This window comes from Caenorhabditis briggsae (assembly GCF_000004555.2).
Source record: "Caenorhabditis briggsae complete genome, chrIV, whole genome shotgun sequence".
NCBI classification, from domain to species: Eukaryota; Metazoa; Nematoda; class Chromadorea; order Rhabditida; family Rhabditidae; genus Caenorhabditis; species Caenorhabditis briggsae.
Genome location: NC_013487.2, coordinates 13,340,636 through 13,355,499, shown reverse-complemented (window position 1 = coordinate 13,355,499; position 14,864 = coordinate 13,340,636). Strand labels below are relative to the sequence as shown.

The 14,864-nt window shown below is 42.4% G+C and overlaps 5 protein-coding genes across 5 annotated transcripts; 4 read left to right on the top strand and 1 right to left on the bottom strand.

Annotated features, from left to right (window-relative positions):
- Positions 1-944: 944 nt before the first annotated feature.
- On the top strand, positions 945-5,236 carry CBG21304 (the record flags this gene model as incomplete). The annotated part of the gene is given in 10 exon segments (XM_045236125.1): positions 945-1,013; positions 1,062-1,287; positions 1,334-1,478; positions 1,523-1,908; positions 3,606-3,809; positions 4,047-4,134; positions 4,183-4,303; positions 4,352-4,548; positions 4,560-4,963; positions 5,049-5,236. The coding sequence occupies 10 exon segments, from the start codon at positions 945-947 to the stop codon at positions 5,234-5,236; spliced, it is 2,028 nt and encodes a 675-aa protein (XP_045097277.1).
- Positions 5,237-7,465: 2,229 nt separating this feature from the next.
- On the top strand, positions 7,466-8,011 carry CBG21303 (the record flags this gene model as incomplete). The annotated part of the gene is made up of 1 exon (XM_002648930.1): positions 7,466-8,011. The coding sequence occupies one exon, from the start codon at positions 7,466-7,468 to the stop codon at positions 8,009-8,011; it is 546 nt and encodes a 181-aa protein (XP_002648976.1).
- A 204-nt stretch (positions 8,012-8,215) lies between these two features.
- CBG26844 lies at positions 8,216-9,282 on the top strand (the record flags this gene model as incomplete). The annotated part of the gene is made up of 4 exons (XM_045236124.1): positions 8,216-8,563; positions 8,611-8,913; positions 8,963-9,049; positions 9,106-9,282. The coding sequence occupies 4 exons, from the start codon at positions 8,216-8,218 to the stop codon at positions 9,280-9,282; spliced, it is 915 nt and encodes a 304-aa protein (XP_045100406.1).
- A 1,347-nt stretch (positions 9,283-10,629) lies between these two features.
- Positions 10,630-11,955, top strand: CBG26843 (the record flags this gene model as incomplete). The annotated part of the gene is made up of 1 exon (XM_045236123.1): positions 10,630-11,955. One exon carries the CDS (start codon positions 10,630-10,632, stop codon positions 11,953-11,955), a length of 1,326 nt encoding a protein of 441 aa, XP_045100405.1.
- A 1,804-nt stretch (positions 11,956-13,759) lies between these two features.
- On the bottom strand, positions 13,760-14,775 carry CBG26842 (the record flags this gene model as incomplete). Its single annotated transcript, XM_045236121.1, has 3 exons — positions 13,760-14,098; positions 14,500-14,599; positions 14,702-14,775. The coding sequence occupies 3 exons, from the start codon at positions 14,773-14,775 to the stop codon at positions 13,760-13,762; spliced, it is 513 nt and encodes a 170-aa protein (XP_045100404.1).
- Between the last annotated feature and the right edge of the window lie 89 nt (positions 14,776-14,864).

The window sequence follows — 14,864 nt, the reverse complement described above, 5'->3', positions numbered from 1 at the left end:
CATGTCTGAACTGGGGAAGTGTCAAGCATTTTCTACATCTGCCGCTTCGTTGGAGTGAGTCTTCGCGATTCATGGAATCCACCACCTTTCCACAGTTGTGAATGCGCAATCATTCTTTGCCTTCCTCGTGTTCTTCTCCGATGATGACGTTGTCTCCCCATTGGCTGTGAAGAGCCTCTTGCCGACTGTCTGGATTTTGGTTTCTTTGGTGATCGAACCCCATCCCATCGACTCACTTACTTTGATGTACCATTTGGAAGAGATTTTAATGCTAAAAGTTGTTTTTTGAATTTAAAAAGGAATGTCTAAGAAAGTCAAACTCACTAATCGTGTTGTAGCTATAAAGTGGCAACCTGTTGTCATTTTCCTCCCTTGTCTTGGGACAATGACAACCTGAAGCGATATAACCCAGAGTTCCCCGATTTTCCCCATAAAATCCCTCTGGATTATCCGCTTTAATCGGGTCATATCCTTTCCCCTTATTTCCCCTTCCGTTCCCCAATTCTAATTACTTTGTTCTGTTCACTAACACTCATTATTATTTGAATAATCGCCAACCGCGCCGCGACCGCATCGCACAGCTCGGCATTGGCGCCGACAGGAGCGGCCCAGGATCAATCTGACGAGCTGGCCGGCCCGAGGGAAAAAAACCAGGGCCCGGCCCGGCCCGGCCGGCCGGCAATTAATTAATATTTGAACGCGCGCCATTTTTATTTGCAACGATGCTCCGATATGACGAGGCGCGCATTGTTTAGCAGCCCGTGTCGATTTACTGGGGTTTGTTTTGTTTTTTTTTCGACGATTTTTTGCGTTTATCAACCGATTTTTCTCCTTTTTTGTCGCGAATTGCCTGATAATCCCTATTTTTCATAAAATAATTATTTTCAGAGCAAACGACAGCCTACGGCTCGCCATCTCACTCACATCCCTCCCAAACTCGAAAAATGAGTTTCAAGATATCCAAATCAGACCTTCAATTGAAACTGAATAAAAAAGATAGTAATGTCACATTTGTGAGTTTAAAAACAGAGAAAAACCGGCAATAAATTTTGTCATTGCAGGGTGAATCATATCGATTCGCAGAAATTCAAAAGATTCTCATTCGAAACGAAGAAGACGACGAATTCATCGAGAGCGGCTTTGTTATCTGTACTCAGTGTAACTTGATGGTATTACAGTCAGATGGGAGTCATCTGAAGAGGCACGTTATTACGACTTGTAAAAAACGAAAAATTTCGATTGGTCGTTCAGAGCTGGAACCTATTGAACAAGTCAGAAAAATCAAAGGTAATCCGACAAAACTTGAACGTTTTCGCCAATTTCTGTCTTCCAGATTATAGCACGAAGAAATTGAAGGATTCCGAAGTTCAGAAAATCACCTCTGCGTTGGGCCGGTATTGCTTGAAAACTGGAAAAAGTTTTCACCATCTCGGTTCCGAAAATATGAAGAAATTGTTGATTGAAATTTGTAATTCAATGTATGGTTGTTGTTTCGAACTGAATAAAAATTACCTATTTTCAGTTCAACGGGGTATGGAGAGGTCGCATTGAAGCAACTACCATGCCGTCTCACAATTCAAAAAGTGACTGAGAAACTTGCTGAATCGCTTATCAAAAAAGCCGTTGAGTACCTGGAGCCTTACAAATCAAGAATACATCTTGCCATCGATCACGGAAAACTTGTGACAAATTACTTGTCAGTTTTCGCTACATTTTTGGATGACGATTGTCATCTTCAAGTCGTCCCGCTTGCCTTCACACCACAACTCGATGGAAAAACTGGAAAACAAACGGCGGATTTGATTGTGGAAAAATTGGAGAGTTTTGGATGGGAAGAAGACGAAATTCTCAAATTTTCAGTCACCGCCGACGGCGCATTATCAACGATCGGAAACTATTTCGATTGCTGTATGTTTCAGATCTACAGTGCGTTTCAATATTATACGTCCACTCTTGTTTTTGGCCGTAACTTGAGAACCGGTTGAGATATCAATCTAATTTTATTAAAATTGAATTCAGAGCAACAAGTTACATCTAGAAAACCATTTTTGAGAAAAAATATTGAAAACTACTCGAGATACAGAGAAAAATCTGAAAATGTGACATTTGCAACCGTTTCAAAATTATACGTCCACTCTCAGAATCAATGCTAAAATAGAGAATAAAAAATATTTCAATACTTTGTGGATGAACCTTTACCAGCAATGACATCGAAGAGACGATTTGGCATCGATTTGATAAGGTTTTGGATGTATTGGGTGCTCTTAGTCTTGAACTCCTGCTCCAGCAGACTCCACTCAGCAATCAGCGCATCCCGAAGCTCTCCAATACTAGCATACTTCTTTCCATGGCGGTAAAGACGACGAACCAGCTCGCCCCAAACATTTTCCATCGGATTCAGATCTGGAGAGCAAGCTGGCCATGGCAAGACATCGATGTTTTTCGATTGGAACCAGTCCAAAGTGGAGCGGCTGACATGGATTGCAGCATTATCTTGCTGAAAAATGAACTGGCGGCGACTGAATCGACGACGAAACGGGATAAGGTGGTTCTGGAGAACGTCTTGGTAGTCTGTGGAGTTCATTCGACAAGTGGTGAAAGCGAGCTCCAAGTATCCAGCCGAAGCAAATGCTCCCCATACCATCAAACTGCCTCCCCCGAAATTCCTTTTGGCAAAAACGGCTGGATCCTTCCGCAAGTCGTGCCAGTACGATTTGAATCCGTCGGGTCCATCAAGATTGAATTTTTTCTCGTCCGAAAAAATTACCTGTAAAAGATAAGATAATTTGGATAGATAATTTTAAATTTAATACCTTATCCCAGTTGGTTCCCATGTTTTTTCGAGCGAAGTCGAGACGGCGAGTTTTGTGATTGTCAGTGAGCTTCGGAGCAGGGCGCATGACTGCTCTTTTGATGTTTGGATCATCCTTAAGAGCCCTCCAGATTGTACACTTGCTCACTCCAAGATTCAGCTCTTTTTTGATATCATTACAAGACTTCATGGTGTTTGAAGCCACACGAACGATTGATCGTTTGGCTCTTGAATTGAGTTTTGGAGGACGTCCAGCCTTGTTGGGTTGATTGTTGCGGGTCCGGTTCGATACAAAACGATTAATGCAATCGTGGGAACGATTTAGATGTTTCGCGATAGCCCTGTTGGTCCAACCAGAGGTTTTGAACGCGTCGATGAAGGCTTTTTCAGCATCAGTGAGCAAATGGCCACGAGACATGTTGAAAAGTGGAGAAAAACAAGGAAAAGCATAATGAAAAAAGTTTCTCACATTGGCAGCAAAAAAACAAAACTAAATTCAAGCTTTTCCGGCTCCGCCAAAGGTCAAGATCGACATACCTTTGAAGTGGACGTATAATTTTGAAACGGTTGCAAATGTCACATTTTCAGATTTTTCTCTGTATCTCGAATAGTTTTCAATATTTTTTCTCAAAAATTGTTTTCTAGATGTAATTTGTTGCTCTGAATTCAATTTTAATAAAATTAGATTGATATCTCAACCGGTTCTCAAGTTCCGTCCAAAAACAAGAGTGGACGTATAATATTGAAACGCACTGTAATTAACTCCATAAAACGTGAACCTCCTTTTTTTCAGATGTTTGCTGCGTATCGCATAGTTTGAATCTTGTGGCTCAACGAGTGCTGAACCCCAAAAAGATTCACAAACCGAGTCTCACTGATGTTTTACCGAAAATCGAAGAGTACTGTGCCGTGATGGAAGCAAGTGCTCTATTAGCCTCCGTTGTTCGTCAAACTCCGTCCATTTGTGAAACATTGACAAAACTTCCCACCCTCTCGTGTGAGACTAGATGGATGACAAATATCAAATGTTTATGGGACATCGATAGCTGTCTGCAAGTAGTTTAGAATTCGAGAAAATTATCGATGAGAGGAAGACAAGCTCTCAATAAACTTGTGGAGGAGTCTGCGACTGTGAAGGCAATCTTGAAGTTTTTCGAAACACTATTGGAATATAATACTTTGTTCCAAGTGAGAAAGTCTGAGCTACGAATAAAAAAATCAAAGCATCTTCCAGACACAGTCCGCCTTCACTATCCATCTTGTACTCCCCGCTTTCAAACTACTGACAAAGATGTGGACCGATTGGAAAAACGAAAAGTTTGGTGAAATCGACGAAGATGTGATCGACTGTTCCGTGCTTCAAGTTTTAGCTCTACTTCAGGATTACAAGCTCTGGAACACTATTATTCCGAATTCGATGAATACCACCTTGCAGCTGTTTTCCTTGGTACGAAGTTGATGAAAAATTTTGATTTTGGAGAAACGGAAACGGTATAGTTTACAAACAAACTTGTTTATAAACTTTCCTATAACTTTCAGGCCCGTGATCTTGTCACAAAGTTAATGCCATCAGCTATTCCCTCCACTACTCAACCCACCTCATCGCAGAAGTCAAATCTAATTGCAAAGTTATATCATGCGGTCAGTGACCAAGCGAACTCAACATCCACTTCTTCGGAAATCTCAAGATATCTCTCCGAGTACTACGATCCTTCAACGAACGAATCGGTTGAGGGGTATGGAAAAGAAAAAGATTCGAATACCCCGGACTGTACTCAGAAGCACTTTTCGCTTTTTCGATGGTAGCTCCAAAGACAACGGATCGTCGAGTAACTCCAATCGGTAACAAGAAGGATGAAGCTGTAGCTCCACAGAAGCAAAAGAAAGCGAAAGATGTAGCTCTCAAGGAAAAGAAGAAGGTTGACGAAGGAGCAGAAAAGGCTGGGGCCAGCGGTACTACAAAGTACAGACATTGGAAAATGCCATCACAAAGTCAAATCAACGTCACCTCTATCATCATCGGAGAAGAGAAGCTCCACATGATTATTGTGGAAATCGACCCGTACACCTTCCACAACCCCCTTCCGCTGTTGTACTACACAATCAAAAGAAACAAGCTCATCGAGTCGACTGAGGAGGACATCGGAAAAGGTAGCTTCCAAAGAGCCAAACAAGAGAATGGGAAGAAAGTGAGTTAGATACAAAGTAACAATCAATAAAAATGAAAATGTTACAGGGACCGACGACCATCGGTATCCACAAAAACGGCCGAACGCCGCCAAATCCCAGGAGACGGTAACTGCACGTTGTCGTGCGGCTGTAACTCCCTATACCGAATGGAAGATGCCGAAGCGTGCAAGGGATATGGGATCGGAGCCCAAATTGCCGAGAAGATGTGGAAAAGCGAGGACATCGAGGGGATGATCTTCAGCGACACCGTACTCCAGTAGACCAAGTAGCATCAACAGCTCCGCGAGCGAAAAAAAAATTGTTAAAATTTTGTTGTATCTCCCACTATCCTCATAAGAAGTGCTTACAATAAAAACCAACTGTTAATTATCGATTTCTTAAACCAGTTCTCCTTCCGGTTCAATCTAAAGACAGTATCGTATCTTGTTAATTGTGTACGCCTTCGCTCTCGTCTAATCAATGATTACAGATGACTGACAGCTCACAAATCAACCAAGTCGAGGACATTCTCAACGACATCGTCATCAGCGGCGGTAACTCCGGAACAGTACTCCAAGAAGAACTAGAAGGATAAAACTTGCCGGTAACTCCAAAGCCAACTACTCCAACTGTCAGCGAGAAAGAACCGATCGAGCCAACCGAAGTTGTCAAGGTATCCCATGCAAGACCTGTCAAGGCCTCTATACACCAATGACCTCAAGGGCTCAACACCACGAAGCCATTTGTGAAAACCACTACTTGGGGGAACCAATCGAGTCACTCACGGCCAACTTCGCGAATAGTAACAGAGGAAAAGGTCCAGGTCGTGGGCGAGGACGTGGTCGCGGTGGCCACAGAGGAAAGATCTAGTGAAGCCAGAACAAGGATGCACTCCACAATCGGCCTTTGAGACCTGCAGGGTTAAAAATATGTTGAAAAACCAGTTCTACACACCCAAATTAGAAACATCGTCAGATTCTTAAGTACAATCTTGGCCTTTCGTAACTCCGATGGAGCGGTCACTCCAGAAGAACCTCGAGAAAGCTCGTTTAAGAATACACTGTGAGAAGAAAAGATTAATTGTGGTAAATATCAGGTCATCAAGGCTATTATGCAAACTAATCTATAAATCGATCGAGAAGATCTGGGAATAACCCGGTCAAAAATAGCATAAATAGTTAGAGAAAATTAATAGAAATCAGTTTTAAAAAGTGATCAAATCGATCGAAAAACACCCAAGTGAGTGACCAGAAGGCGTGGCGAAAAGTGACGATATACATATAAAAATAATTCGTTCACATTACAGAATTATGCCCAAGCCAACGTCGTCTGTAACGACAAGGGATACCAAGGTACCTCCACAAGGAGAAAACGCCGATAAGGAGCCCGAAAGAATGGACACACGTGGGTTCAGGCGAGGGGGTCAGAAAGCGCGCCCCAGCTAACTCGTAGGCCAGCCGAAATTAATTAATTCAAAATGACACGTGGATTTCACGTGGTTTCTCTAATGTTTTTTAACGATACAGAAGACTATGAATTTGTTTTTTCTTTCGGTGAATACTGATCCTTTTATGTTGCTGTTACCCTTAAATTGCCCGAGGAAGGGCATGGCAATACATGAAGATTTATTCAAATTCAGGATATGTAACAAGAGAAACAACAATTATTATTAAACCGATGATCCATCCGACTTTTCATAAAACTATGATCCGTCCGACTTCTCATGGGGACAGCTCGTGTCGTTGTTGCCTTCGCAATCGGATGCCGGTTTCTGGTTGCTCTGAAAATAGAACGAATTATTGAATTACCTCTAATAAACAAATAAAAATTATGGAAGAACCTCAATGCATTTACTCACATGTTTCATGCTCCATCATCGAAGTGATATCCTTCGCTTCGTTGTAAAATCACCGATTTTTTGCGGACAAATGGACGAAGGCAAATGAAGATTAAGTTAACTTCTTCTTGATGTGGAGATCGTTCGAGTGTCCGCACTTCTTTTTTCTGCAGTTGCTGGCATGTGGTGGGAAACGATCGTAGCACTTTCTCCAGATCTGCTTGTCGCAGTTGTACTTTTGGGCGAGCTGACAGAGCGATGGCTCGAAAATCAATAAATATTGGAACATTACATATTTCAGTTACTCACCTCAAAAAAATGTCGAGAATCGAGCTTTCTTCCATTCGCTCACTTAACTCATCACTACACGAGGCCGTTTCATTGGACTTCTCACCTTAATAAATAATTTGAAACTTTTTTCAACTAATATTCATTGAAAAAAAGAAGAAAAACGAGAAAAAACGAGCGAAAACGAAAGAAAACATCGAAAAAATATTGAAAAAATATTCGTTCTCTCGGCCTAATGCATTAAAGTATGATTGTCAGTCAACGAACTCTCAGCAGCCAATTGAGAATTTTCGAAAAAATTACTGGGGCGCGCTTTCTGACCCCCTCGCCTGAACCCACGTGTGGACACAGAGGACGAGATGACAATCGACGAAGGAGCCCAGAAGCCCATGGAAGCCAAGAAGCACCAAGAATATCCACAGTATCGTCGACCACGCCCTCCCATCGTCGAAGTTGCGCTAGCCACCACCAATAAGTACGTAGTTTATTCGAGCGTCATGAAACTACCAGAAGCCCGAAAAAAAGCAATCCACAAGTTTCATAGTATTTCATACTACGATTTCTTTGGCGTGAGCATAAATCGCCCGAGAGAAAAAATGGAAAAATGGAAAAGACTGGAACGCAACTGGCCAGAGGACTCCATTCCAGTATCTCCCTTTGATGCAGGGACGCTCCGTATCCTAGTCTGGAAGCAATACCTGCCGGACCCCTGGACTCATTACCAAGAAATCGAAAAACGAATTCCGGGAGTCCAAAAGTATCCAGCAATCAAGGAGTGGCTCCTGCGAAGATCGAGAGGTACCTACACAGGCGCATTTTCGGCGACAAAAGGAAACAACTGGTGCAGGGTTTGTGGATGCAACCTGTTTGGATACCCAATTGATGAGCACCAGCCAGACCAATGACCACTAGCAATACTTCCGTGGAGGGAACTACTGGCATTCCAAGCAGTCAACTCGGCATCCTACTGCCCTTACTGTGCTTCGAGATCCGCCCATCACACGCGATGTAACCAGCAATCACCGTGCTCCAATTGCAAAACAGGGGGACACCAAGCATTCCAAAAGCTGTGCGAGGTAGCCACCAACAGCGTGGAGGAACAGAGAAAAATGGCGAATGAGGATCGTCTCACCCACTATCTTCGCGTCCGTACACTGCTAAAAGAAGGGAAACTCACATACTGGATGCCCGGTGACGATATGCTCTGGCATTATGTACCAGGCTCGATCAAAATGGCAGACCAAATTCGAGGATGGAATTTCTACACCGACCCTGAAAAGCAGATTTCCTACGACGCCCAAATGGAACAACGGTATCTACAAAAGTTCCGATACAGAGATCTGGTAACTCCCGAAGCAGACGCGGCACATACGAATGACCTGCCAATGTTCCAACCGGATGAAATGGATTTGGTGGAGGATATCGCGGATGAAATAGACTATGCAAGATTCCAACGGGTAAAAAAGATCACTAAAAAACTGAAAAAATCATACTCTAATTATAGATCCCACTGAATAGACGAGGAGATGGAATAACATACGTAACTCCATTCAATCAGCGACAACGTCTTAGACACAGGAAAAGTGAAGAGCGAGAGGAACGCAAGAAGCAATTGCAGCAAGACGGTAACCACAACCAAGCTGAGATTGAGTACGAACTGGTGATCAAACTACCGATTAGACAAACGATCATAAAACATCGAATTCAGTACGACGAAAGCAATTCGTCAGATGGCTGGGGACAAACAGAATACTTGATCGATGGATGGGAAATTGGAAACAATATTCCACAACAACCCCAAGTTCAGGTACTTTTCCCAAACAGCTCGTCAATCGATACAACTCATCAAATTGCAGGTATCCACCAACGGCACCTCCTCCTCCTCAAAATCAACAGCCGATACTGAAGCAAAAAAAGACAAAGAGTGCACCTCCGATGCAGAGGTAAGAGCCACGAAAAGAAAAAAAAAGAAAAAATCAACAAATTCGAAATTTTTCAGAAAGCTCAAGCAAGCCACTCGTCGGAGGAGAAAGGGGAGATTCCGGTACCACCTGCAACTATTCCGAAGCCACCGATCATCGTCCCCAAAGCTATACCAGTGGAACGATTTCCAAGTACGAATCATATGGATCAAAATATTGGATCAAAATGGCAACCGCAAATTGGACCAATTTAGCCAAATGGATCTCAAAGGATAGCTGAGTCGATTAATCCTCCTTTCCCCCGATATCAAATTGTACCCACAAGCTGCTATTAATTGATCTGTATTATGGTTTAATTATTGGTCATATGGCCGGAATTATGTTTGCTTATTAGTCTATTGACTACGAATAAATATTGAGTATGAAACAACGAGTATTGATTAAAATAGAAAAATACAATCCCAAAACAGATCTATGCTATACAAATCGGAAGAAAGATTAAAAACAAAAAAAAAGTCGATATCGAATAGTAGAAACTCACACATCAATAAATTTATGCTATACACAGAAAGTCGATAAATGAGAAAGATAATGAAAAATCTAAAATAACATTGAACAAATAAAGTCACACAAATAAAAGTACAATCGAGTAACTATAGATTCTGAAAATAAGTCAGGATAATTCACATGTATAAAAATTATTTCTAACCACACCACCATATATGTGAAAAGAAGTGACATGTATCACCAGAATAGATGATTATTAGGTGGAGGTTATCGGACCTAGAAGAAGGGCTGATAGTAAGATTATAATGATTTTTATAATGATAACAAAGGAAAATCGAGTCCCAATCAGTGCGCCGATAACGAGCTTCAGAGGTGCATAGAAGCTTTCGGATCAAAATAACAAAAAAATATGATGAAGCTTAATAACTATCTATTCACTATGAAATCTATTAGAGACGTCTAAAACAGATAGAAAAGAAAAAGTGATACATTAATAAGATCAACAAGCATTTCAATAGCACATATGGCTGGAATAGTTATACTTTATCATGGTGGCAGTATAACTATATGCTCAAAAACTCAACATCAAATGCACCCGTGACGTCGGGGGATCCTGCAGACCTCCAGTAAGAATGTCACGTCGGTCTATAGGTAGCCTGCTGTAAACTGAGCCAGCGTAGCCCTCGCTTTTCGAAAGATAAGAAGATCTGCTTCCGTAGAAGGGTGGAGGAGCTACGGCCAGGTAAGGCGCCGGTGTAGATCGGGTAGGCACCATGAAACCGGTTCGAGTGGGAAACGCCGGATTGGGAGTCACCAGGTAGCCATCGCCACTCTGATTCAACGCATGATTACAGTAAGCGCTTGAACGTAGAATATAAACAAGGGACATGGAGTAAGCGACCATGCATTCCAGACTCATCCTCGAGAGAATACCGTAAGACAGAAACCTGAATCTTCTTCCTTATTCTCCCAAGGAACCCAGCTATCAAAAAATACAAAAAATTATAATAGGCGGAGCAATTTAGATTATCATTACTCCCCTAACCTTCCTAATTCTAGGGTACTTCACAGCATTTTGCTAAACAACTATCGAAATGCTCAAGAATAACAACACCGGAAAGCCGTCGAATACGGTAACTAAATCGGCTAAGCCAAAGAAAGTAGCTCCAACAAAGCGATACTGTACTCTCGGCCGTTCGGTCACCGGACCAATCAAGTCGGCCATAACACGGGCCGAGAATGATGCCATGAAACGTATGAAAAAGGTCGACAAGTTCTTCGAAGAACGTGCTGGAAAAGAACACACAGCACTGGGAGATAAACAGCTCAACGATCTCGATCGAGACCGATCTGAACTCCAGAGAAGCCTCATCAACCTACAAAATTTACCAAGCCTCGTAGAGTCCAAACTGAAACTCCCAGAGTTCTTGAAAGAACCAACTGCCAAAGCAGTAACCACTGAGATGAACGAGCTCTTGAGAACAGCTGACATCTACCGTACCATCAAGAGCGTCAGAAACAAGATCGACATGATCACTCAAGAGGCGGAAGCTCATGGTAGAATCTTCAGCCCAGCTAACTTCGATGAGGAAAGCGTCTTCCAAGAGTTCCAAGAACTCATCGAGACGGAAGACAACGAAGAAGAAAGCTCCACTGAAGAAGACACTGAGAAGGAACTCAGTCAAAACTCCGAAGAAGACAACAAAAGAATCTTGGAACAGATTCTTCAAGGTCGGAGAGAAATCCAAATGCGTCAAGAGCAAATGGACGAAGAGGAAGCCGAATTCCAAAGGCTCAAGCAAAAGCAGCAGGAGGAACTGGAAAATCAGGAATATCAACAAAAGCCGAAACAACCTCAACACTTTCAGTACATCGAAACAAATAATGCGGTAGCTACAAAAAACGAGACCGTAGTTGAAAAAGCGAGGAAACAACTGGCTCAGGAGAGATTGGCCCTCGCCAACCGTACTCCCATTGAAGTATCTGAGAACCTGAACCACAAGATCCAAGAAATTGAACACCATCCAGCGATGGAAACAATGTATAGGAACCCAGCTTCCCCTCAATTCTCTTCTCCAAGCAGCTACATCATCCAATCTCCACCATTGGACGATTTTAAACAGGAAATCAATCAATCCACTAAAGCGCTTGAAGAGAAAAATGCTGCTGTAATTTCGAACTCAGTTGAGGTTGCCATCGGGAGACTCGCTACCGGGTTACTCGAAAAATTGAGCCTGAGAAACATTGATAAGATAATCACCGAGCCCAAAGGCCTTCGTCTACAAGAAGGATACTATGATAGTGACGAAGATGAAGCAGAGGCTATGCAATACATGAATCAGTACCGTAATCAAAGCTACAATGATTGCTACGTAGCTCCTAAGGAGGATACACAACAGAGAGAAAAGACTCAAAAATAAAAAAGTACTCCAAAAGAGCATACCGACAATGCCGCGACTTTCCGTCTTGGCGAAAAGCTCATCAACGAAGACATCCGCACTCACGAACCGTCAGAATCTCTAACGAGCTTCTTGGCAGACCGAGAGATCGACTTCATATACATCACCCCCCTGTCCCCGTGGCAGGGCGGAGTCTACGAACGGATTGTCGGACTGGTCAAGCATCAACTCCAGAAAGAACTCGGTAAGACCCTCCTAGACTTCCACTCACTCCGCTGTGTCTTAGCCGGTGCTGAAACCATGATAAACAGCCGTCCACTAACCCCACACATGAGAAGCACCAATGATATGGTAGCTCTCAGACCCATCGATTTCCAACTTCCAGGAGTTCCTCTCGAACTACCTACCAATGAAAGTCCCCTTGATCCTAAACGGTCAACAACGGAAAATAGAACAAGAGCACATCTACAAAAACTAGATGCAGTTGAGGAAAAACTCTGGGAAGGATGGGCATTGGGGTATCTCCTAAATCTACGAGAATCGAAGCACAAAAACAAAAGATGCTCACATCCTGTTTTTCCGGTTCCAGCCCGTCTCCCCACTTTCCTCCTTCTTCAGCGCTTCCTTTGCTTCCACGGTTGCTTCCTCCGTCTCCCTCCTGTTGTTCCCACTCCATATGCTCCGCGTTCTTCTTTGACTGTTGTGACATTCCTGAAAACACACTTTACTTCAAAAGAATGTTTTTTCGGCGTTCTTCCTTGCTTTCTTTCCGATAGGCCTTCACCTAATCGTACTTTCCGTTGCTCAATTTCACAATAATTTCCTGCCGGTTCCTTCAAACTAGGAGAAGTTATTGCGACACCCTACAAAACGAGAAAACTCGGTAGGCCTTCACCTGCACGAATTTCCTCTTCGCAAATTCTACAAGAATTTCCTGCCGGTTCCTTCAAACTCGGAGAGATTCTTGCAAAATTCACTAAATTTTTCGAGAAAAAAACGATAGGCCTTCACCTAATCGCGATTTCTCTTTATTAATTTTCACAACAATCCTCTCACTGGTTCCTTCAAACTCTGGGGAGAATTGATACAAAAACAACGAAAAAGGGGTAAAAGAACGGATAAACGGATAAACAGAAAAACGGCTCGGCCCCCAAATTGCCTCCGATTAATCGGGGTATTAAGGTCCAGACACAAAATACAAAGAAAAACACGGTTTTATACAAAAATAATATTTATTATTCCGTATAATTAATAAAGAACAACAATATCACCAAAAGATACTTTAGACAAAACTCTAAACTGACTTAAATCGTCCAAACTGACACAACCAGCTGTTCAAAAAATAACTCTAATTCAACCACACCCGGTTGGCGCGCTTGTCATCAGCCGAACAGCGGAGCGTCGTTGCAAGCGCACAGGGAACTGCAGAAAGGGTTTGGGGGGTAGCTTGCCTGGGCAACTCTTTTTTCTGTTGGAATACAAACACGATGTATGAAAAACCTTTTATTTCATTATTAGAATACAGAAAATGGTTCGAGAAGAGGGTGGGAGGAGAAGCAAGCATCATAATGCGATTCTGCAATAAGAAAGTCGGTGGTGGGAAAGTTGAAAAAAGAGCGAAAAGCTTGGGGGATAAAATTCTTGGTTCGAGACAACAATTACTTAGTGCTCAGCTCGCGTTGTGGCAGAAGAAAAGCGGAGACATCCGCCAGATTGGCCACCCCATGAGCCAGCTTGGCGACTTTTGGGACAGTTGGAGCTTCGACGATATAGATATTGTTGTCTACCGGCTCGCTTTTGGCAGAATCTCCTCATCCTGATTGTGTTAAGCTACTCCAACACGCACGCCATCCTCTCCATCTCTCCCAGCGATGTGTTCGTTCGCACCATTCGCTGCATTCGAACCCCTCTCACCACGTCGAAGCTGTCCGAAGACTTGGTGCAGCAATAAATGGTCTGTCCGAGCTGCTTGATTGGCCTGTTGGATTCGTGCAAACATTTGCAGCCCATCTTTTAAATGATGTGACCCAGTCTTCCGACGATGCAAATCAGCGCCATTCTGAACGTCTTGGTCTTGTTGGTTCATTCTGTGCGGTGGCGCATTTCTTTTTTGCGGCGGAGTGACATTCTCTTCTTCGAGATTTTCCACATCACCATCGTCATCCTGCAGGATTGCTCCGGTTCCTTAGTCGAAATTTTCTTCTCTCCTTTTTCTCCTTTTTTGACCACGCGTTGACTTAGTTGTCAGACCAAGGACATGAGACGCATAACTTACGATGACATTCTTCTCATCAACTTCTATTATTGAGTTTGTGATATGACGGATTCTGAAAAAAAATATATAAAAAATGACCAAAAAGCAAAAAAAAATGCAGGGATAAAAGATAGTAAAGGAACTCGGAAAATACAAAAACTATCAAAATCAAAAGTGGTCTGTAAGGTCATGGGACATTCTGAAACTGGATGTTTCGAAATTCATTTTGAAATCGACGGAAACACAATTCTGTTTTTTGAATAGATTTGCCCTAGACTTGCTAAAATCTTGCTAGAAACTAAATAACTCACTCTTGCTCCATCTTGTCCGTCACTTTTGTTCAAAAGATAAACGCAATTCGGATTCTTTGTTCGATTGGAGGATCCCACGAATTCCAGCAGCTTTACCATTCTAAAAGATACTTGTTTTTAAATAAATAGAAAGAGAAAATTTGAAAGTTTTTTTTAAATGTTTTTTTTCCGGAAAATGTGAATTCAACATTTTTCGACTTACTCTTTTTGAATGTCCTTATTGGAACGTTGTGGGTGCTGTTTGCTGAACTGATTGGATAGCTTTTTCAACTTCATCCAACTTTGTCATGTGGAGCGACCTAATCACGTTCATATATTTCAATGTTTCATTTTGGAAGAGATTGTAGTGCTGAAAAAAAAGAATT